Here is a 25,207-nt window from a genome sequence, read left to right on the forward strand (position 1 = left end):
GGCAATCACTGAAACATGAAATACCACTATCTGTTTACTGTGATGTGCGTTTGGTCATTGTGGTATACAGTGTAGGTTCATCTCCGTCTGCCTTTTATGGAGTAGAAAACTGCCCCGGAAAGGCTGTGGAAGCTGGGAATTAATTGGAAGATGGGAACGGGAGGTGGCTGTTCACCCCCTTGAGATTCTGCTGTTCATGATTGACCTGACTGCATATCCCTGCTTTGCCCTACATTAGGCCATTCAGCCCTTCGAGCTTGCTCCACTCTTTAATAAGATCACGGCTGATCTAAAATTCACTGGGCAGGATTTCACAGCCTCGCTTGAGTGAAATTCCCGCCTGACGTCGGTGGACATTTCCGTTGTCCGCTCCGCGCCTGTTCCAATTCCGTGGTGGGTGGCCCAGTAGAATTCTATCTTTTGGTTTACGAGAAATCTATCAACCTCAAGATATAAAAAAAACTAAATTCTTATCAATTGCCATTTGTGGAAAAGAGTTCACTTAATCATTCTTTGCATGTCGTAAGTGTTTCATTGAAAGACGGATCCTGAATTGTAGTCTTGCTTCTAGTATGAAGCTCTCGCACCCTCACAAGTCACTTCTTTGTGTGTGTGCATCAGAGCATAAACAGGGTGGCTCTGTACTCCTTAGAGTTCAGAAGAATGAGAGGTGATATGATTGGAACGTATGAGATTCTTAGTGGGTTAGGCAGGGTAAATGTTGGGCGGATGTTTCCACTTACGGGAGAGTGTAGGACCAGAGGACACAGTCGCAGAATAAAGGATGTTCTTTTAAGATAGATTTGAGGAAGAATTCATTCTCTGTGTGATGAATCTTTGGAATTCTTTACCCCAGGAATCCATAGACTCCTACAGTGCAGAAGGAGGCCATTTGACCCATCAAGTTTACACCAGTCAGAATCCCACCCAGACTCTATCCCATAACCCCATGCATTTACCCCAGCTAGACCCCCTGACACTAAGGAGCAATTCAGTATGGCCACTCAACCTAACCCGCACATCTTTGCACTATGGGAAGAAACAGGAGCACCCGGAGGAAACCCATGCAGACACGGGGAGAACATGCAAACTCCACACAGACAGTGACCCAAGCCAGGAATCGAACCCAGGTCCCTGGCACTGTGAGGCAGCAGTGCTAACCACTGTGCCATCATGCCACTCCTTGAACATTTTCAAGGCTGAGATGGATAAGTTTTTAATCAGTTGGGGGATTAAGGGTTACGGAGAGAAAGCAGGAAAGCGAACTTAGTCGCTGGAATTCTACTGGCCCACCCTGCCGTGAAATCGGAGCAGATGAGGGGCGGACAGTGGAGATGTCCGTTGACTTCAGGCAGGAGTTTCCAGTCTCGCTTGAGCGAGGCTGTAAAATCCTGTCCAGTGAATTTTAGATCAGCCATGATCTTATTAAATAGTGCGGCAGGCTCGAAGGACTGAATGGTCCACCCCTGTTCCAGTAGCCTTATTAGCATTCAGGAGGTTAAAATAAATTGGAGCCATTAGGTTGGCAAGAACTTGCAATCATTTAGATGCTACATGCATCATTGTGACCGAGCGTTTGCTTCCCCTTGTTTGAAGAGGCTGGCAGTGTGATTGTGAAAAGTGATACCATTGGAGGTTTGGGACTGGACCAAAAATTCTGAGCCCAGCTTTGTTTTGAAGGGCTTGTAATTCACCCAAGAGCTTTTTGTTTCTACAAAATTCCTATTATGCAGCTGAAAACAACTTGTAAAGTTTAGGCAGCGCTTTGTGTGAAACAAAACCTTATTTATAGCAACAAAAAATATAAACAGCAGTTAGAATTAGATTGGTGTGTAATTAACACCAAGTATTGTGAGCTGCAAGCGTCTTTGGATTCCATTTAGGGCAAGTTACTTACCTCAAACTATTAGAAAGAAACCTTTTAAAATGATGAATAGCTCTGCAATTTGTAATGGACCTTGGGCCAACTTTTATTTGGTATCCCAGTTCGAGTTGTTGGCCTGCGTGGATTGCTCTGGAGTTTGTTAACATTGAAGATTAATTGCCTGGGAACTGGTACAAGCATTTCAGGAGAAATACAAGAGGATTTTGTATTTTTTTAAAATTTACTTTAATTGCAGTTCTTTGGTGGAGATGGGTAAAAAAGGCTGTTTGTCTGGGTGGGACTGTCATAATAGAACATAGAACATAGAACACTACAGCACAAACAGGCCCTTCGGCCCACGAGTTGCGCCGATCACATCAACACCTACCAATCCATAGACCTATCTATAACCCCCAATCCCATTAAATCCCATAAACTCATCCAGAAGTCTTTTAAAAGACCCCAGCGAGTTCGCCTCTACCACCACTGACGGCAGCCGATTCCATTCACTCACCACCCTCTGAGTGAAAAACTTCCCCCTAACATCACTTCTGTACTTGCCTCCCCGCACCTTAAATCTGTGTCCTCTCGTAGCGACCGTTTCAACCCTGGGAAATAGCCTCCGAGAATCCACCCTATCCCTCTCAACATTTTATAAACTTCTATCAGGTTGCCTCTCAACCTTTGTCTCTCCAGGGAAAAGAGTCCCAGCTCCCTCAACCTAACTTCATAAGGCATGCCTCCCAGTCCAGGCAACATCTTTGTAAATCTCCTCTGTACCCTTTCAATAGCTTCTACGTCCTTCCTATAGTGAGGCGACCAGAACTGCGCACAGTACTCCAAGTGGGGTCTGAACAGGGTCTTATAAAGTTGCAGCATTACCTCCCGATTCCTAACCTCAATCCCTCGATTAATGAAGGCCAGTACACCATACGCCTTCTTGACCACCTCCTCCACCTGCGAGGCCGATTTAAGAGTCCTGTGGACCTGGACCCCAAGATCCTTCTGCTCTTCAACACTACTAAGACTCCTGCCAGATGCCAGATGTAGAGATGTTAGCGTTGGACTGGGGTAAACTCAGTAAGAAGTCTCGCAACACCACATTAGAGTCCAACCAGCCCAAAAGATTACTATCAAATAAACTGGTTCAACTCTAACCTGGTGTTGTGAGACTTCTTACTGGGACTGTCATAGGTAGGAGGCCACACAATGAAAACTCAAGAAATCCTTCTCTTCAGAACTGACAACCTTAATTCCAATAGGTGATGGTACCTCCACCTTCTCCACGATCTGTTGTTCTCGAGGGAGTGCAGCGAAGGTTTACCAAGCTGATTCCAGGGATGGCGGGACTGATGTATGAGGAGAGATTGACTGACTAGGTTCAGATGGTTTTTGCTGGGGCTCAGGTGAATGAGGGGGAATCTCATAGAGCTTTATAAAATTCTAACAGGACGAGACAGGATGGGTACATGAAGGATGCTCCAGATGGTGGGGGGAGGAGTCCAGAACCAGGGTTCACAGTCTGAGAATTCGGGTAGACCATTTAGGACACAGATGAGAAGACATTTGGGCGGCATGGTATCACAGTAGTGTTTGCATGTTCTTCCCATGTCTGCATGGGTTTCCCCCCACACTCTGAAAGACGTGTGGGTTAGGTGCATTGACCCGATCAGCCTCCGGATTTTGGTGACTAGGGGAATTTCACAGTAACTTAATTGCCGTGTTAATGTAGGCCTTATTTGTGACTAATCAATAAACTTTTAATTTCTTCACCCAAAAAACGGTGGAATTCATTATCACAAGATGTAGTTGATGCCAAAATATTGAATGTATTCAAGAGGCAGCTGGATGTAACACTTGGGGCGAATGGGATCGAAGGTTATGGGGAAAAAGCAGGATTAGGCTATTGAGTTGGATGATGAGCCATGATCGTAATGAATGGTGGAGCAGGCTTGAAGGGCCAAATGGCCTCCTCCCGCTTCTATCTTCTACGTTTCAATGAAATGTTTCTTGATTTCAATGGGGTTTGAATAGTTAAGTGAGAATGTAAAGATTCTGCAATTCTCACAATGCAGAAGGAGACCATTCAGCCCATCGAGTCTGCACTTCCTCTGAACGAGTATCATATCTAATCCACTCTTTACCCCTGTAACCTTGCATATTCTCTCTTTTCAGATAGCAATCCAATTCCCCTTTGACTACCTCGATCGAGCCTGCCTCCACCACCCTCTCAGGAAGTTTGTTTCAGACTCCAACCACACTCTGGGTGAAAATCGTTTTCCCCTTCATCAGTTTTACTCCTTTTGCTCATTATATGGAGTAGCACAGTGATTAGTACTGCTGCTTCACAGCTGCAGGGACCCAGGTTTGATCCCTGGCTTGAGTCACTGTCTATGTGGAGTCTGCACGTTCTCCATATGTCTGCATGGGTTTTCTCCCACAGCCCAAAAGACATGCTGATGAGATTCATTGGTCATGCCAAGTTCTCCCTTTTGTGCAACCAAAGTTACTGCCAGAGTGCGGCAACTAGGGGATTTTCACAGTAACTTCATTGCAGTGTTAATGTAAACCCATCTGTGACACTAATAAATAAACGTAAAGTTCTTGATGGACCTGAATGGGAACAGTTTCTCACTATTTACCCCCATACTCCTCAGTATCTTGAATATGTCTATCAGATCTCCTCTCGGCCTTCTTTTCACCAAGAGAAACAGTCCCAACCTCACCAATCTATCCCCATAACGTGGGCAGCACGGTAGCACAGTGGTTAGCACAGCTGCTTCACAGCTCCAGGGAACTGGGTTCAATTCCCAGCTTGAGTCACTGTCTGTGTGGAGTTTGCACATTCTCCTTGTGTCTGTGTGGGTCTTGTCTGGGTGCTCCAGTTTCCTCCCACAGTCCAAAGACGTGCGGATTAGGTTGATTGACCATGCTAAAATTGCCCTTAGTGTTCTGAGATGCATAGGTTACAGGGATAAGTGGGTAAATCTGTAGGGATATGGGGGTAGGCCTGGGTGGGATTGTGGTCAGTGCAGACTCGATGGGCCGAATGGCCTCTTTCTGTACTGTAGGGGTTCTAAGTCATAACTCTTTATCCCTTGAATCATTCTTGTGAGCCTCCTCCTTACAATGTCTTCATATCCTCCCTCAAATATGCTGCCCAAAACTGAGTGTGGTACTCCAGACAAGACATAATGAGTTAGTATTTTTTTTACAAGTTCAACATTACTTCTTCACTTTTCTACCCAATGCTCCTATTAAATGAGCCCAAGAGACTAGATGCTTTATTAATTGCTCTCTCTTTAAAGACTTTTATGTATATATACAGCATTCCTGCACCTCTTTTAGACCACCGAATTTTATTTTGTACTGTCTCTTTATATGAAAATGTCAAAATTAACCATCTTGTCCTTCCGTGTTAAACTTCACCTGCCACTCGTCTGCCCAACCCACTAACGTGTCTACATCCATTTGAAGTTCAAGACTCTCCCCATCACAGATGGCAGTGTTTCCAGTCTTTCTATTGTCTGCAAATTTTGAAATCACACCGTGAACACTACAGTCTTGGTCATTAATAGAAATTAGGAAGAGCAAGGGTCCCAACATTGACCCCTGGGGAACTCCACTGCAGGTCTTTCTCCAATCTGAAAAACCATTTATCACTAACCAAACCCGCATCTTTGGTACTGTGAGGCATCACAGTGAGCCAACCACTGTGCCACCATGCCATCTGACAATCAGTTCAACCAGTATCTCCATCAAACCTTCTTTCATTGTGACTTTGGTGGCATCTTCCTTGATAAAGACAGCTGTGAAGTATACATTTTAGATCTCAACCAGACATTCTGCCCTCATAATTGTCTTACCGTTTACAGATATGTAGAAGATTTTTTGAATTTTCCATTATATTAGTTGCCGCTCATGCTCTCTCTTTGTGGCTCATTTCTGTTTTCACTGTCCTGCTGAACTTTCCATGGGCAACCTATTACTCATTATTAACCTGACATCTGACATACAAACCATTACAGTTTTGTCTGTCAACCTTGGATTCCAGTTTACCTGGACCAGTTGCCTTCTCGGTGAACTAAAATTGGCTCTCAGTTATTTAGTGTTAATCTATAATCCTTTTTGTCTTTACCTATAGCCAGCCTTATATTTGGGTCACTATTTCCTAAGTGCTCCCCTGCATGATCCATTTGACCCACCTCATTCCCCAGACACTAGATGCAGACCTTATACCTCACTGATTGAGAACATTCGCCTGAGCACACTTAAGAACTTTCTCCTTTCTGCCCTTTACACAAATACCATCCCAGTTTAAATGAGGATAATTTAATTCCCTTATTATCACTACTCTCAAATTCTTGCACCTCTCTGTAATTTCCCAGCAGATTTGCTCTTCTGTCGAGATGGCCTTATTTTAAAAATAAAAGCACCTGGTCATGTAGTTGAACACTTTTTCTTAACTCCAACCCAAATCGATTCTGTGCTTGGTGGGTCCAGGACACTGCTCTCTCCAACACTATTATTCTCTTTAATATCTTCTGTCACCACCCCACTACCCCCCCCATCCCCATCTCCTTTCTTTATTTCCCTACCTTTTCTGAACACCTGCTTGTTATGGAGTGTGTCAGTATTTACGAAGGAATCCCAAAGTCCTGAAGAACCCTTGTGTAGATTAGAATTTTTAGGTTCCAGACTCCATTTACATTTCATTTGCCTTGGCCATGTACTAATTGGGCAATGTAAGTACCATTATTTGATCCAGCAAGTGGTTTTGCAGGAAATGGAGAACTATTAACAGCTAGAATACGGCTTCTAGAAATTACACTCCTCTTCAAATGTGAGCAGGTAATTTTATTTTGTGAAATTGACGAAAAGAAACAACAGACTGGATTTGCAGTGTAGATGAAGCTCTATTGAACCCTGTAATAAAGAGGTTCCCAACCTCGATTCTGCACAGTGATTTTCCTTTCTGGCAACCTCTAAAGCCAAATGGAAAATCTGTAGGTTTATAAATGGTTTAGAGTTTGTTCTTGGAATGCACCATATTGTATTAGCAAGATTGTCCAAAGCACTTTGTAACCTCAGGATTACTTTTTGAAGTTATTGTTTCGTTGGAGAACGAGGTCAGCCAATTCACATAGTGCCACTAACACTTAAAATCAAGTCCCAACACATTCGCAGAAGGCAAAATGAGACAAAAATGATCCAGAGACAAAAAAGGAAATATCAGAAGGGATGGAAACCTTGAGGTGGGTTTTTAAGGGGAGGGGATGTGTCTTTGTGGAGGGGAAGGAGCAGCTGAGACACAGTGGTGTTATGAGGGATGGCCAGTAGATGTTGGATGGCAGTAAGCATGACCACCGGCGAAGGGAGGGAAAGATGCACACCAACAATCTCGGATCAGCAGAATGCTGAGTGTTGGATGGGAGGGGTTGCAGTGCTGAGGGAGGTGAGACAGGGAAGGGTGAGGCAAATGTGGGGCGGGGGGGGGGGGGGGGGAATCAAAATATGGCTGAGGATTTTAAGTGGAGGATTGTGGAGCTATCAGCTAATGGGGATAAGTCAAAACAGAAGTGCTTGTTGAGCAGTACTTGGTGCTTGTTAGGAAATGGGCAACAGTGTTTTAGATAAGCATGTGCTTCAAGCCAGCCACAGATGCATTGTAAGAATCGAGTCTGTGGACAGTAAGGAGTGGAGATGATGGCGGACTTCAGAGCATTAGCCTGGGCTTCAGCTTCCCAAGTCCAGTGGCATTACCACAACAACACCACCTCTCCCTTAGTTTAATTATCCTCGGATAGATTAGGGTTAGCAACCGTATGAAGGACACAGAGAAGAATTCCTGAAATGTGTACAAGAGATCAGTGTGTTTTGAATGAGAAAGGAACCCCTTCTGGGAAATGAAGTAATTGAGCAGGTTTCAGGGTGGGTTGGAGGGGGGATCAGTCATTGGGAAACAGTGACAAAATGAGCAGGTTGAGAATGTCTTTGGAAAAGGACAAGATACAATCAAGCGTAAAAAAATATTTAACTGGTAGAGGGCTAACTTCAGGGAGTTGAAAAGGAGACCAGGCCGAAATGAGTTGGAATCCAAAAATTCACAAGCAGAATCAAAAGCTGAAAAATGGGAGGGGTTGATGTGAGTACAGAGCAGACACATTTCTGAGAGGGGGAAGGAACTGCTTCTCAAAGTTTGCTCTTTGTGTATGACCGCCGATGTAAAGATTAAAATCAGACAGAAAAAAGATTAATGATGATTGTAATCTTTGTAATACAACAGAGCGCCAAGTTAAATATAAAAAGAACAGAGGAGATCTAAAAGGGAATAAAAGCTACAACATGAAAATAGATTTCTGACTAATGTAACAGAGGATCCAAATGTCTTTTTAAATGCAGAAATGGTCAGAGGAAGGCTAAGGTTGAACCCAGAACACATAAATTAGGAGCTTCCACTGCCTTTTAAGGAAGAGAATTTCAACGTCTCATGACCCTCTGCGGGAAAAATTTCTCCTCATCACCATCTTAAATGAGCAACGACTAGTTCTAACTTCTCTGACAAGAGGAAACATTCCTCTTCACATCCACCCTTTCAATGTCCCTCAGGATCCTGAAGATTTCAATTAAATCGCTTCTTATTCTTCTAAAAAAAATAGTGGATACACGCCTAACCTGTCTAACTTTTCCTCATGAGAAGACAACCAGCTCATCCCCAGTATTAGTCCAGTAAAGCTTCTCTGAACAACTTTTAATATATCTAATCTATATCTTTCCTTAAGTAAGGAGACCAATACCACTGTTTGCTGTGCAGACACATGGATTTGGGTTGGTGTCTGTGGGAGTTTGTGCATTCTCCCCGTGCTTGCGTGGGTTTTCTCCGGGTGCTCCGGTTTCCTCCCACACCCCAAAGATAAGAACATAAGAAATAGGAGCAGGAGTAGGCCATCTAGCCCTTCGAGCCTGCCCCGCCATTCAATAAGATCATGGCTGATCTGTCGTGGCTCAGTTCCACTTTCCCGCCCTCTCCCCATAACCCTTAATCCCCTCTCTTATCAAAAACCTATCAACCCGCGTCTTAAAAATATTTAGCAAGGCAGCCTCCACCACTTCAACGGGCAGAGAATTCCAGAGATTCACCACCCTTTGAGTGAAGAAGTTCCTCCTCAACTCCTTTCTAAACTGCCCCCCCCTTTATCTTGAGGCTGTGCCCTCTAGTCCTACAGTCCTTTCTGAGCGGGAACAGCCTCTCCAGCTCTATCCTATCCATCCCATTCATCATCTTATATGTCTCAATGAGATCTCCCCTCATTCTTCTAAACTCTAAGCCTAGTTTATTCAGCTTCCCCTCATAGTTCAACCCCCTCAACTCTGGCATCAGCCTAGTAAACCTCCTCTGCACTCCCTCCAAGGCCAAAATATCCTTGCGTAAGTACAGCAACCAAAACTGCACACAGTACTCCAGCTGCGGCCTCACCAGTGCCCTATACAGCTGCAGCAAGACCTCCCTACTTTTATATTCAATCCCCCTCGCTATGAAGGCCAGCATCCCATTAGCCTTCCTGACCACCTGCTGCACCTGCAAACTGGGTTTTTGCAACTCATGCACAAGGACCCCGAGGTCCCTCTGCACCGTCGCATGCTGCAGTTTTTCGCCACGTAAATAATAGTCCTTCCTACCATTATTCCTACCAAAGTGGACAATCTCACATTTGCCAACATTAAAATCCATTTGCCAGTTCCTGGCCCATTCGCCCAGCCTATCTAGATCCTTCTGTAGACTCGCCACACCCTCCGCACAATTTGCCGTTCCACCAATCTTGGTGTCATCAGCAAATTTCGACACCATACACTCGGTTCCCTCCTCCAGATCATCTATATAAATGGTAAATAGCTGAGGCCCCAGCACCGACCCCTGGGGCACTCCACTAGTCACCAACCGCCAATCGGAATAGCACCCATTGACCCCCACTCTCTGCCTCCTATTTGACAGCCAATCCTCTATCTGCGCTAACACCCTACCCCCAACTCCATGCCCCCTGACCTTCTGTAATAACCTCTTGTGAGGCACCTTGTCAAACGCCTTCTGAAAATCAAGAAACACCGCATCCACCGGCTCTCCTCTATCCACCACCCTAGACACATCCTCATAGAACTCCAATAAATTTGTCAGACACGACTTCCCCTTAACGAAACCGTGCTGCGTCTGCTCTACCAAACAATTCTCCTCAAGATGCCTCGCTATTTTCTCCTTGATCACTGATTCTAACATTTTTCCTACAACAGACGTTAAACTAACCGGCCTATAATTCCCTGCCTTTTGCCTGCCACCCTTCTTAAACAACGGCGTAACATTAGCCGTTTTCCAATCTTCTGGCACTTCCCCGGAATCCAGCGATGTTTGGAAAATAACCACCAAGGCATCCACTATCACCTCCGCCATTTCTTTCAGAACCCTTGGGTGCATTCCATCCGGTCCTGGGGATTTGTCCACAATCAGTCCCTCCAGTATGTCGAGCACCGCCTCTCTAGTAACAATAATGTCATTCAGGCCCTCTAGTCCTACCATCTTTCCATCGCTAACACCCGGCAAATTATTCACGTCCTCCTCCGTGAAGACTGAAACAAAAAAGTTATTCAAGGCCTCAGCCATTTCCCCATCCCCTACCACTAAGTCCCCCCTCTCATCCTCTAAGGGTCCAACGTTCACCCAAGCCAGCCTCTTCCTTTTTATGTATTTATAAAAACTCTTGCTGTCCTTTTTTATATTAAGCGCTAGCCCAGCTTCATAGTTTATCCTACCCTTCTTTATCAACTTCTTTGTCATTCTTTGACATTTAAACCTCTCCCAATCCTCTTCTCGCCCACTACTCCTAGCTACACTAAACGCATCCGCTTTTAATTTAACACTTTCCTTTACCTCCTTCGTTATCCACGGCTGATTATCTCTCCTCCTATGATCCTTTTTAACCATCGGAATAAATTTCTGCTGAGCACCAAGAAAGATCTCCTTAAAGATCCTCCACTGTTCCTCAGCAGACCTACCTTCCAACGCGCTCCCCCAATCAACATTTGCCAATTCCTCTCTCATCCTACCGTACTCCCCTCTGTTCAAACAAAGGACACATGTCCGGGAACCCACTTTCTCCTCCTCCATCTGCATCAGAAACTCCACCATACAATGATCACTCTTCCCAAGAGGATCCTTCGCCACAAGGTCCCTAATTCTGCCTGCCTCATTACATAGCACGAGATCCAAGATAGCTTGCTATCTTGTGCTATTAGGCTGATTGACAGTAATAAATTGACCCTAAATTAGTTTTCCTCAATGTGGATGGCCATAAAACAATAGATGAGGGTCATGGGTGGATGGGGGGAACAGGTAGTGTTAAAATGGCGGCACGGGCTCGTTGGGCCGAAGGGCCTGTTTCCTGGGCTGTTTTTGTTGTTCTCCTTCTTTTGACAATAGTGTACACAGATGAAGTCTCACCAATCCTCTGTACCACTGAAGCAAATCTCCCTATTTATGTATTCAATTCCCCTCACAATAAATGACAACATTCTATGAACTTTCTAATTACTTACTGTATCTGTATATTAGCCTTTTGTGATTCATGCACTAGGACACCCGGATCTCTCTGAAGTGCTGGAGCTCTGCAATCTTGCACCATTTAGATAATGAGTTTTTTAATTCTTCCTGTCAAAATGGACAATTTCACATCATAGCCCATTTGCTAAAATTTGGCCCACTCGCTTAACATATCCAAGTCCCTTTGTGGCTTCCTTGCATCCCTTTTTGTGATTTACTTTACTGCTTACCTTTGTGTCATCAGAGAATTTAGCAACCACACCATCAGTTCCTCCACCCAAATCATTTATATAAATTGTACAAAGTACTGATCCCTGTGGCACACCACTTGTCACATCCTGACTGCCAGAAAATGACCCATTTGTGCCAACTCTTTGTTTCCTGTTCGCTAGCCAATCTTCAATCCATGCCAATATGTTACTTCCTACACCAAGAGCTTTAATTTTATACAATAGCTTTTAATGTGGCACCTTGTCAAATATCTTCTGAAAATCTAAGCACAATATCATAGAAACCGTATGGTACAGAAAGAGGCCATTCAGCCCATCGAGTCTGAACCGACCACAATCCCACCAAGACCCTACCCCCCCATCTCTACATATTTTACCCACTAATCCCTCTAACCTACACATCTCAGGACACTAAAGGCAATTTTTAGTGTGGCCAATCAATCTAACCCGCACATCTTCGGACTGTGGGAGGAAACCGGAGCAGCCAGAGGAAACCCACGCAGACATGAGGAGAATGTGCAAACTCCACTCAGACAGTGACCCAAACCGGGAATCGAACCCAGGTCCCTGGAGTTGTGAAGCAGCAGTGCTAACCACTGTGCTACCGTGCTGCCCATGTATCCACCTGTTCCCCTTTTATCCACAGCACATTCCTCCTTCAAAGGACTGGAATAAATTGGTTTTGCATGATTTCCTTCTCTTAAAACCATGTTGAGTCTGCCTGATTGCCTGAATATTTTTCAAGTGCCCTACTGGAATATCTTTAGTAATGGCTTCTCACATTTTCCCCATGACAGATGTTCGGCTAACTGGCCTGTAGTTTCCTGCTTTGTCTCCCTCCCTTTTTCAATAAACGAATGAGTGCTTCACATCTTCACTCGAGAAGAAGATGTAGCTGATTCAGCCGTAAAGGAGAATCAGTGCTGATATTGGACGGGATATCAATGAATCGGAATTTTTTTTTAAGAGATGGCCAGTCATCAGTAGAAAAGTCAATCAGTCTAGATTGGATGCATCCTCGGTTAGAAACATAGGAATTAGGAGCAAGAGTAGGCCATTTGCCCCTTCAAACCTGCTCTGCCCCGCAGTATGATCATGGCTGATGCTCCACCTCAATGCCACATTCCTGCTTTCTCCCTATACCCTATTTCAAGCTCGGTGATCGGTGTGGGGAAGTACCGAAGGACGCGCATTTGAAGACTCATTCTTGTTTTGAAATCTCTCCATGGCCAAAGAAGGAGGCCATTCAGCCCATTGAGTCTGCACCAACCACAGTCCCACCCAGGCCCTATTCTCGTAGCCACAGGTTTTTATCCTAGCTCGTCTTCCTGACACTAAGGGCAATTTAGCATGGCCAGTCTGCCTAACCTGCGCATCTATGGGCTGTGTGAGGAAACCGGAGCGCACGAAGGAAATCTCTACCTTGACATTCCCCATCTTTGTAATCTCCTCTGGCTCAACAGCCCGCTGATCTCTGCACTCCTTCATTCCTGGCCTGTTGAGAAACCCCAAAATGAATTGCTCTACATTGGTGGCTGGGCCTTCTAGTGCTGAGACCCTTAAACTCTGCAGTTCCCTCCCTTAACATTTCTGCCTCTCTCTCTAAGGTGTTCGTTAAAACTCTTTGACCAAGGTTTTGGAAATCTAACCTATTGGGCTTGATGTCAAATTCTGCTTAATACTTCCATGAAAACTTTTGGGAAGTCTTTAAACATTGAAGTGTTATATAAATGAAAGTTACTATCTAGAATGCAATGCAAGAAAAATATCAAGGAAACATATTCAATAGTAACATTCAAAAGGGAGTTAGATATCTGCTTGAATGGAATAAAATTCAATGCAATAGGGAGAAGAAGAGGCTGTTATTTACTGGATTGTTGTACCATTGCAGGAACGATCAGGCCAATAGCTGTCTGTGCACCGTCTCATTCTAGGATAAAGATACGGTTGGTGAGATGGGCTGGAGCAAGAGCAGAACTGGTGTAATGACCTCAGTGAGGTCACTGATGTTGGGCTCTTGGAGTATGAGTTCCCTGATTTGAGGTGATGCCCTGACAGGGAGTCGTGTGTGTGTGTGTGTGTGTGTGTGTGTGTGTGTGTGTGTGTGTGTGTGTGTGTGTGTGTGTGTGTGTGTGTGTGTTTAACTCTGAGGAGTTATTACTGCTGGGTGCTGTTAGACAGAAGTGGATGTATTTGTATTGGAAAGGAATTGAAACAAAGAGGATGCTGTAGTTAGCAACTATCTTGTTCACCCTGAGATGGTGGCTGTGGAACTGGATGAAGTGGGTATGCCGGCGTTGGACTGGCGTAAACACAGTAAAAAGTCTGACAACACCAGGTTTTAGTCCAACCTATTTATTTGATAATATTCTCACAAGCTTTCGAGGGGACAGCCATTCACCTGACGAAGAGGCTGTCCCCTCGAAAGCTTGTGAGAATATTATCAAATAAATAGGTTGGACTAAAACCTGGTGTTGTCAGACTTTGAACTGGATGAAATCAGTGAGGGATGGTTTGATTTTTGTGATGGCTTCAGTTTTCTCAATGTTCAATTGCAGCTCATCCAAGACCGGAGTTCGGACGGACATACGGACAGCACAAGAGGCAGCAGCGGAGTTGGTGAAGAGGTAGGGATGTGTTGTCGGCTTACATGTGGAACCTGACACCGTATTTTCAGATGATGCTGTCAAGGGACAGCCTGTAGTGGGCAGTTCACATAGTGCATCTTGCAGCCATGTTTCTGATGGAAACACAGCAAGTCAAATCCAGAAATAACATCCTAGCCAGGCTTTGCAGCATGTGAAGAAAATCAAGGTTTTCCAACAAATAAATATCACTCGGATGCGCGGTTTATAAATACAGCTCAGGCTGAGTCAGGGACTCCCTTTTTCAGTAGTGACAACATTCATCAGAAAAATGATGCACTTCAGACATCATTATGTGACCAGGATTTGAGAGGCCAAGTGTAGATCCTCGGGGACTTGAGTTACAGTGTGTGAAGTTGGGATGAGAAGCTGATGGTGGAGGATGCTCTGATTCGCATCTGGAACTCACCACCACAGAGAACAGTTGAAGCAAAGGATAGATGCATTTAAAGGGAAGCTGGCTAAGTATTTAAGGGAGAAGGAATAGATGGTTCTGATAGATTTATTTATTTATGTCACAAGTAGGCTTAACAATAACACTGCAATGAAGTTACTGTGAAAATCCCCTAGTCACCACACTGCGGCCCCTGTTTGGATACACCGAGGGAGAATTTAGCACGGCCAATGCTAACCAGCATGTCTTTCAGACTGTGGAAAGGAACTGGAGCACCCAGAGGAAACCCACATGGACATGGGGAGAATGCGCAAACTCTGCTCATACAGTGACCCAAACCGGGAATAGAACCCGAGTCCCTGGCGCAATGAGGCAGTGGCGCTAACCACTGTGCTACCCCCCTCGACTTAGATCTAAAAAGGCATGAAGCATAAACACCGCCATGGGCTGGGAGGGCCAAATAGCCTGTTTCTGCGCATATATATCTAATCAAATGATTATGACAGGTAAATGCGAAACTAGGTGAAACTAGCCGCGCTGAGTTTGAGAGGCAGCGGGAGATGATGATGTCGTTGATAGTACATACTTTAAGGTATCACAATCTGCAACTGAATGACTGGATTACAATTTCCCAGCTCATCTTCAAAAAGTGCCCTTTCATGTGCTCCTAAGTAGGCACACCAACCAGCCCCCCGCCCTCTGGTTGACCCCTCATGAGTAGGGTGGCCTTCTGACATCACAAAATCCCTTGAGTAAGTAAGTGAATTGATGCCTTAAATTACTGCTCAAATTCATAGGGGCTCTTCAACCCACAACATTCTGGATCCGAGGTAGGTGAACATGTCACCAAGTGTGTTGACTAACAGAAGGGGAAAAGTAAATGTTTTCACAAGGGATGTGAGTAGAACGATTTGCATGGATAGCACAAGGTCACTTCAAATCAATTGTGTTCGCTTCACACGGCAGAGCGGAGCCGGGTGTATCCTTGTCTAAATCATCAGCCGAAGTGACTGATGCATAGTCTTTGGATGCAGAAGAAGTTGGCAGATTTTACTTGGCTTGTTCAGGGGGTATTCAATCGGAAGATTGAAGCTTCTTGGTGCATTAGCAATCAGTATTAATGGCATCATCATATAAAGTATGGCAGATTTCTTCACTGTAAATCATAAAGCTGAACTGTTGACCTCCTTGTGTTAGAATGAGAGATTAATTGTTGTCTTAGTCATCCATTCTTCCCAAACCAGTGAGTGTTGAGTGCAGTTAATGCACTTTCCCCTCCCACTCTCCCCCACTTACCCTCTGGGGAATTGTTTCAGGTGTCCCTGTTGGTGTGTTAGAAATGTTCTTTTAGCTGTTTATTCCTCTGGTTGCCTCATCTTTTAGAATGGGTTGGCTACAGTAAATGGAACAGCAATAGATTGTTCTTGTAATATTTATTTTTGCTTGTGGGAAAGGAATTAGTTAGCAAACCACAGAAGCTGCAACAAATTAAGATTTGAATTTTCTGACAGATGAATTTTCGGCAACATCTGGTCAGGTCAGAGGAAAATTTAAGGAGTCAGAATTCAAAGCTGCGTAATTGCAAATGTTTGCTTCAAAAAGGAGTCAGGAAAATAACATTGTACTTAATGATTCAGAAAAGTGAACTAAAATTTCCTATAGTTTAAGCTAAGTTCCTGGGCCACAAGTATGTGAGTAAACGACAAAGCAGATAAAACGTCAGCACTTGGAATCGTAGAATCCCTACAGTGCAAAAGGAGGCCATTTGGCCCATCGAGTCTGCACCAACTACAATCCTAACCAGTCCCCATAGCCCCATGCACTTATCCTGCTAATCCCTCTGACACTAAGAACGAAACCCTACCGGAGTTGGGGCAGGCGAGGTTCCCAGAATGGAAATTTCCATTGGCATTGGGCAGGATTTTACAACCTTGCCCAACCCAACCCAGGCCATAAAATCCTGCCCTAAGTGTTAACTTAGTGTGGCCAATCCACCTAACCTACACATCTTTGGAATGTGGGAGGAAGTCAGAGCACCTGAAGGAAACCCTTGCAGGCACAGGGAGAAGGTGCAAACTGCACATAGACAGTGACCCAAACTGGGAATCGATCCCGGCTCCCCGGTGCTGTGAGGCAGCATTGCTAACCACCATACCACCCAGTAACCATTTAATAATAGTCATTGCTATTAAGATTGTTCAATTGTCAGAAAATGAAGTAATGCCGTGAACACTGAGAACAGCACCCAGGAGTCTGAAAGCTGAATTTTGGGTATCTTTATCTGTTGTAAGAGCCTCTTTTCTCAGATAATTAAGTGCATCATTTGCCTTGGGGATGTAAGAACCGTCAAAAGGGGATGCATGATTCGACCTCCGAACTGGGCTGTGCACCCAAATGATATTTATTTTGTTACAAAACCTTGATTTCCTTACTACACTTCACGTGAACTATTTGCTCCAAAGCCTCGCCCCCAGAATGTTATTTCTAGATTTGACTTGCTGTGTTCCATCAGAATGAAATGTAGCCATGAGATGCACACTGTGAGCTGTCGAACAGGCAGTGGTGTTATGCAGCATCCTTCATGTAATGTGCAACAGGCAAAGTCCTCCAGGTATCTGTAAATATCTATATTTTACAATCCGTGTAGCTGATTATAAGATGTGCCTTTACTTCGAAGAAATGATGAGATGTGGAAAAGTAGATGCATAGATCACTTTTTGAGGTGGGTGGAGAGCATAGTTCATACTGGTGACACAGTGGTTAGCACTGCTGCCTCACAGCGCCAGGGACCCGGGTTCAATTCCCAGTTTGTGTCTCTGTCTGCGTGGAGTCTGCACGTTCTCCCCATGTCTGTGTGGGTTTCCTCCCACAGTCCAAAAGACGTGCTAGTTAGGTGCATTAGCCGTGCTAAATTCACCCATCAGTACCCGTGTACCCTCACTGTACCCAGATGCTGAAGTGTGGCGACTAGGGGGGATTGTCACGCTAACTTCATTGCAGTGTTAATGTAAGCCTACTTGTGACGCTTTAAACCGACTGGCAGCAACTATCCAGGAGAGTGCTGTTTGATAACCAGACTGCTGCTGCTGCTCTATCCAGCTAGGAACTTGAAGGGTTTTTTTTCTTTAAAAAAAAACTAGTTCTTGATGATTTGTATATGAATACAGGCAGATGGTGGACAAGTATTGATGACAAGTGGTTCAATATGCATCAGCAGAGTAGTTTCTGCTTTTACAGTATTAAATGGTTAATTGCTTGTATCGATTGACTGGGACACATTAGCTGATGGCATTGGTTTAGTATGAAATATAGTCCAACTCAGGCTTGCACTGAAACAACTTGTGTTTATTAGCCTTCTGTCTGCTCTGTCCAAAGTCTTGAGGCATGTTTGATTTTTTTTAAAAGGCACCTTTTTTTACATCGAGTTTTCTTACAATATTTCCCTTCCCGTGTCTTTGGATTACATTTAATGCTCGCTATTCCTCCTCGGCTCAGACGCACAGATGGGAGTGGCCTCCCAGGAGATGAGTGGAACCCGATCTCAGACCAGTCATTCCTGCCAAAGCTTTAACCTGTGTTTTGGTTAGTCCCTACCTAGTGGCAAGGCGAGCACATTGCAGCGGAATATTATTATTATTTTTCCCTGCACTTGGCTGTAGATAGGGGAATTCATTGACTGGGGAGGGAGAAAGAGCTCTTCATCAGTCTCCAGTTCAATTCCAGTGTGGGGATTTAAAGAGAATTGGAGAGATAAGAGGGGAACAAGTAGCATCTCGGTGTAATAAGAAGACACTGATTTTCCCCCCCCCTCTCTCTGTCTCTTGGAAAATGGGGGAGTGAATTTCCAATTTGGAGCATACTGGAAGAGATTAGGCTGAGACCTGGACCAGTTGGACTGGAGTTGTGTTTAACCAGCATTCATGCATTGTACCTGTCTCTGAGACATCGCCACATGGATTGAACCTTTTGATGGGATCTCGATGATATGCAAACAGCCCTGGATGTCGGAATAATTGGAGTGTTGTCTTTTATTTGATAAACGATTAAAAAAACACACACAATGAGTGAGGAACCAAAGAAAAATGGTTCAAAAACAGCTCATAGGAAGAAGAGGGGCAAAAAGGTAAAGGAATGAGTATTTTATTTTCCAATGCATTTGTCTGTTTTATTGCTGCTTGTTTAAATAGCCCATAAAACAAAAGTTTCCTGCTTTCAGGAGACAGTACAATTGGAATAGAGAAGAAAGAACTTGCTAGAATGGGAGCTGGTTGTGTTTCCGCTTGGTACTGCTGGGTGTGTTTTGTGTCAGGCGATGGAATGAGAATTCAATAGCATTTGTATCCAACATTGAAGATCAGGCTAAAATGCCCAGCTAGCGAGCGAACTGGCTGGAGCAACAGTGTTTTAAAGGCTCCACATGTTGTTAGTGCTTTCACTTATTGGCATTTCTCTTGTTATTTTAAGTGTGCGCGATTTCACATTGATATTGGGGGGAATCAATGAGATTGTTTAGTTTCACAGAGAGGAGAAAAGTGGACCAGAATTGGAGAAACGTCTCGTTTTCCTCCCTCATCATGCTGAAAGGGAGTGTTCAGACTGGAGCTGTTTGTTGGGAATATCTGTGAGGGGCGCTCCCATTTCCCGGTCGGAATGGTGTTTGAGGGCATTGTCTATTGATGTATTTACAGGGCACAGTCTGTGCATCAGGGGTTAATGATGATGGGAGACAAAGGTAGAAATGACTGGAAGATTCGCCCTTCGTGTTTGTTCTCTGTCTGCCTGGGTTCAGTGCATGGGTGTCTGAACCAGGCTTCCTGTTAAATCAGGCGGATTTGAAGGTGATTATTACAATTCCTAATGCTCCTTAACCCTTAGAGCACCAGAATACCATTGCAATTTTTAAAAGCTTTCGGTATTTCCTTTGTCTAACATTTCTCTCTCTCTCACACACATACATCTTTGAGAGCTATTGTGAGGAAAAACCAGAGGAACCAAAATGCCTTAAACTGTCTTTGTCTTTGATAGTAATTTGCAAATATTCAAGTCACCCAAGAGTTAAAAGCCTCAATTTAAATCTGGGGAGATGTATTTGTGATTTATATTGGATTTAAAAGAAAATTGCTATAGCAAAGGCAGTAATGTTTTTTTTAAAACAATTGTTAACTGATTACTTAAAGCAGTGTAGAATCCAACAAATCTGGATATTCAGCCACTGCTCCATTCTCTCTTATCACCTTTCATGCTGGTTATCATTTCCTGCAGTATTTTTGTTATTAAAGCTGAACTGGGGGGGGGGGGAAATGGTATGGTGAGATGCTGTACAAAGGAAAAAAGATGGAGATTTTGAAAATCGGAACCGGTTTCCCCTGGCATTTAATGGGTTAACAACCATTCAGCATTGTAACGATCTTATTTGAGGTGGGGAGGGGGTTGGTGGGGAGGAACCGATGGCCTTTTACCCCTTTTGGTATTCCCTTGCTGTGCAGTCTGGCTTTTGAGATCTTACTAAGATCTTCAGTCTGCTTTGGTAACGGACCCAATCCACAGGTATAAACTTACCTCACGTTCAAGGCAATTCAAGTGTTCCTTCAGAAAGGGATGACTCAGATAATGACCTTGGATTGCCAGTAAAGTTGTCTTTGATCAATATACTTAGTGTTTACAGATAGATAATAATGTAGGGGCAGCTCCCCATCTGTTGTGCCGAGTGTTGGGTGTGGTCTTCATGTTATGGTCCTTTATTCTTAACCCCTTGAGGACTGTAATTTGTCACAAAAGATTTTATTTCATTTCCTATTAGTGATTTCCTTCAGGAATATTGTAGATTAATGCAGCACGATAATGGTCAAAATTCTGGGCCTTTGCCAATATTCTGCAGCAGAACAATATTTCTTTTCAGAGCCACAAGGAACATTCTGGACTCGCAGTGCTGCAAGGAGTGATGACCACTTTTGGCTAGACAGTCACGGAGAGTCTTCTGATATCTAGGGGGTGTAATCACTGTGACTCCAAGCTCGCAAGTTTTTGGATAGTTCTCTGCCATCTAAGTTGTTGAAAACCTGTTGAAAAAGATATGTTAACATCATCTTTACATAGGGATTTCACCAATTGCTATTGCCAAACTGGCAGCTAATATCACACTTTTATCTCCTGATTTCCTATTTCTGAACTTGTTCAGAATTTCCCTGTCTTTGATTCACGGGGGTCACATACGTGCACATGTTGAGTGCAATGATTGATGGTGAACCTACGCCCTCTCGCGCCCCCCCCCCCCCCCCCACCTCCCTCTGCTCTCTGCCCTCCTCCCACCCAACCTCCCTCTGACTCCCTGCACCCCATGCATTTGGGACTATGGAGTGTAATGCCAGGAAAAATCAGCCATTGGGCACAGATAGAATAGGGCTGGATAGAGATTCTGGCTCCATTTACCTTGATTGGGAGTCAGGGAAAAAAGTTTCCACAATGGCACAGGTTACATTTGGTTGATGGATGGCTGGAAAAGGTTTGCTGAATCATATGGCCTTTTATCACCGTCTGCTTTCCCGACACACTATGTGACTTGTGCATGACTATTCTTTACGTAGAATTGCATTGACTCTGCTGCACAGAAACAGCTAGTCTAGTGTTTATACTCCACAAACCTTTCTACTTCATGTGGACATCAAACTGTCCCTTGAATGAATCTGTTATTTGCACCAACCTGGGACGACACAGTGGCTAGCACTGTTAACTCACAGCGCCAGGGACCCAGGTCCATTCACAGCCTTGGGTCACTGTCCATCTGTGCAGCAATTGCATGTTCTCCCGAACTGTGTAGGATCTGTACACTCTCTCCATGTCTGCATGGGTTTCCTCCGAGTGCTTTGATTTCCTCCCACACGCCAAAGATGTGTAGGTTAGGTGGATTGGCCATGTTAACTTGCCTCTTGGCATCTAAAGATTTTGGAGGTTCGGTGGATTGGCCATGGTAAATGTATGGGGTTAGGGGATAGGATGGGAGGGTCCGCTAAGATCCGCTTTTGGAGAATTGGTGCAGTTTGGATGGGTTGAATGGCTTCTTCTGCACTATTGGGATTCTGTGGCTCGATGCTTCATTCCCATTGGTGTAATTAGTCTGCCCAACGGCAATGAGGTGGGTTGAAGTTGGATACCATAGGATATAAAATGGATTCCTGACGTGAACCTACCCTCTTCCTTCCTGGCAGATTATATTACAATTGCCTCCCACCAAGTGACAATGAGGTCCACTTTTAATGGTCAATATTTACATTTGGTTAAACAGAAGTTCATGATATTGATTCGGAGCTTTAGAGGCTGTAAGGAAAAAACACCAGTATGTGCAAGAACTGTCACCATCGAGTACCACACTTCACTCAGCTGACGACAACAAAAACTTGAGGGGAAGGCAACAGAAATGTCACTGGCCTTGAGTGTATGTTTCATACATCTGAGAGAAATGTAGAGATGATGCCATATATCTTATTAACAAGAGTTTTTTAAATATTTCTGCAGTCACCAAATATTTGCACTCATGTTTACAACTCAGCTTCTAGTAGCTTCTATGATGCATGTTCACTTTGCTCAGAATCCACACCCAGGGAAGCACAGTGAGCATAGATCAGTCACCAGACTCTCAAAATCAAACACAGATCAGTTGAACACGCCAAGTCTTTCATGCTGCTTGCATGGGTGCCACTTTTGTCCTACACTGAGTCTCCATCAGGTAAGAAGTCTGACAACTCCAGGTTTAAGTCCAACCAATTTATTTGATAGTAAACTCTCAAGCTTTCGGGGCTTGCCCCTTCGTCAGGTGAACTCTCCATTCACCTGACGAAGGGGCAAACCCCGAAAGCTTGTGAGTTTACTATCAAACAAATCGGTTGGACTTAAACCTGGTGTTGTCAGACTTCTTACTGTGTTTACCCCAGTCCAACGCCGGCATCTCCACCTCACGGCTACTGTCTTCGTCAGGTGCCAGTTCTTTGCTGGGACAGCGATAAAAACACATTGTCGGCTTTGGTTTAGCGTCGTTTAGAAAGCTCGACTTCGAGATGGAAACTGCTCGTTCAATGTTGCACAAAATGAAAGCTAACAGTGAGGAGAAGATAAAGGGCACACTCCTATTGATCAGGAATTTAAGCTGGTGCTTTTGGAATGAGGTGAATTGTATGTTTTCAGGGTGCGTATTGGGGTCTTGAAACAGTGTGGACTCAACGACACAACGTAATATTGTGTTTTTTTTCAATGACAGTGTGATCTATCTGTGATTGTGTCTTTGATCATATTGATTGACAGCACGAGAATAAAAAGATAGAGAGATTTTAATGATCGGCAGCCTAAAGGACACTGAGCACAGTGTGGTATTTGAGATTAACCTTCTTTTTGTGACATCTCTCCCTGAAGTAAAAACTTGGAGACTGCAGACCTTTTATAATAAACCAGAATGTACACATCTGATTCACCTGAGGCATCTGCTTAATCTTAAGACGTTGTAAAGAATACTTGAGGTGATTTTTCGAAAAAGAGCATATGTTACTGCCTTGTGGACTGATCCTGTTTCAGAATGTAGGAACAGAAGGAGGTCGGTTCACCCCTCAAGCCTGGTGCCGCCATTCAATTAGATAATGGCTAATCTACATCACAACGCCATTTGCCTGCCTTGGTTCCTTAGCTCTTAATAACAGTCTGTGAATCTCAGTTTTGACATTTTCAATTGACGGAGCTTTTTGATTTTTTTTCCAGATTTCCACAGCCTGTTAGTGTGAAAAAGTGTTTTATGGCATTGTCTCTGAATGACCTGGCTCAGATTTTAACACATTGGCCACATTGTGCTGGTCCCAGCCACCAGGGGAAATGGTTTCTCTCCATCTACCCTGTCAAATCGCTTAGTCATCTTAAACGCCCCTTCCTGTTGTACATTCAAGGAAGTACAGCCCCATATATGCAACTTGCGCTCATTGTTAATCCTTTTGAGCCCAAGCCCCTTCATCAGAATGGAAAGAGAATATCAGTGACAAAGTTCCATTCTGGCTGAGAGTCTACAACTGAAATGTTAAGACCATAAGATATAGGAGCAGAATTAGGCCATTTGGCCCATTGACCCTGCTCCACCATTCAGTCATGGCTAATAGGTTTCACAATCCCATTCTCCCATCTTTTCTCTGTAACTTCTGATCCCCTTACCAATCATCTTTCTTTGTCTCAAATACACTCCATGACTTGTGTTCCGCAGTTTTCTGTAGCAATGAATTCCATACGTTCACCACTCTGGCTGAAGAAATCCCTCCTCACCTCAGTTCTAAAGGATTGCCTCTTTACTCTGAGGCTGTGCCCTTGGATCCGAGTCTCTCCTACTAATGGAAGCATCTTCCCCACGCCCTCTCCATCCAGGCCTTTCAGTATTCCGTCACTTTCAATGAGATCCTTCTCAGCTCCATCAAGTACGACCCAGAATCCTCAAACGCTCCTCATATGTCAAGCTTTTCATTTCTGGGATCGTTCTCATGAACCTCCTCTGAACCCTGTCCAAGGCCAGCACATCCTTCTGTGTTAATGTGTGTGTTTTCTCCACAGTCGCTGACTGACCTGCAAAGCATTTTCAGCATGTCTTGTCTTTTGTCTTTTTTTTGTGTCATGGTCCTTAAGATAAATGTTGGACTGTTGAATATCGTGTTGCTTCAGTGGTGTAATTTTAGGTAACATTCTAAATCTGGGCAGGAGCTTTTGCATATACGGATGATGTAATGGTGTGATGGCACTGGATTGACAGGAAGAGTTGTCTTGCATCCTTTGTGTTTCTGTAAGCAATTCATTCTAACCAGGGTTCATTGTTTGACCTCGGCAGAACGCAAAAGTGCAGGTTGAAGTTTTTTTGGGAGGGAAGTTTAGTCTTTTCTGAAAAATGTGTTTTACTCTTGTTCTGTACTTTTAAAAACTATCCTCTGATTCTTAAACTGTCTCATAATGATCTTCATCTACACCCTAGCTATGACTGTAACCCTATATTCTGCACCTGTTCCTTTCCTTCTCCACTATGGACTTTATGAACAGTATGTTTTGTCTGTATAGTGTGCAAGAAACAGTACTTTTCACTGTGTGTTAATACATGTGGCAATAATAAATCAAATGAACTTTAAAGGAGAGCTTGTGCTGAATGGCTTGAATGGAATGTCAGGCAGGTAACAGCAACGGAGGTGGTCTTAGAGGAAAGCTGATCTGACCCTGACTATCGTTAAGCAAGCATCCTCAACTGTTAAAGAAACTTTCCTCAAAGTACATTGGGAACCAAGGGAACAATAGTCAATCATTTAGACCCTTGAACCTTTTCCACCATTCAATTAGATTTGATTGGCCTGTATTTTAACTCCATAGAATCTCTACGGTGCAGTAGGCGGCCATTTGGCCCATCGAGTCTGCACCAACCACAATCCCACCCATGCCACATCCCCTTAATCCCATCCATTTACCCTGCTAATCCCCTGACAC

At 44.1% G+C, this 25,207-nt stretch overlaps 1 protein-coding gene across 9 annotated transcripts in view; it reads left to right on the forward strand.

Annotated features, from left to right (window-relative positions):
- LOC145354308 (ankyrin-3-like) overlaps positions 1-25,207 on the forward strand; it is a 736,920-nt gene that overhangs the window by 142,486 nt on the left and 569,227 nt on the right. For all 9 annotated transcript variants that reach the window (XM_080205431.1, XM_080205432.1, XM_080205433.1 and 6 more), the window contains exon 2: positions 14,242-14,310. In XM_080205431.1, the coding sequence (XP_080061557.1) occupies positions 14,242-14,310 (69 nt within the window). The remainder of the gene's footprint in view (positions 1-14,241; positions 14,311-25,207) is intronic.

The sequence above is a fragment of the Carcharhinus amblyrhynchos genome, chromosome 17, assembly GCF_965287045.1.
Source record: "Carcharhinus amblyrhynchos chromosome 17, sCarAmb.v2.hapA, whole genome shotgun sequence".
Taxonomy (NCBI): Eukaryota; Metazoa; Chordata; class Chondrichthyes; order Carcharhiniformes; family Carcharhinidae; genus Carcharhinus; species Carcharhinus amblyrhynchos.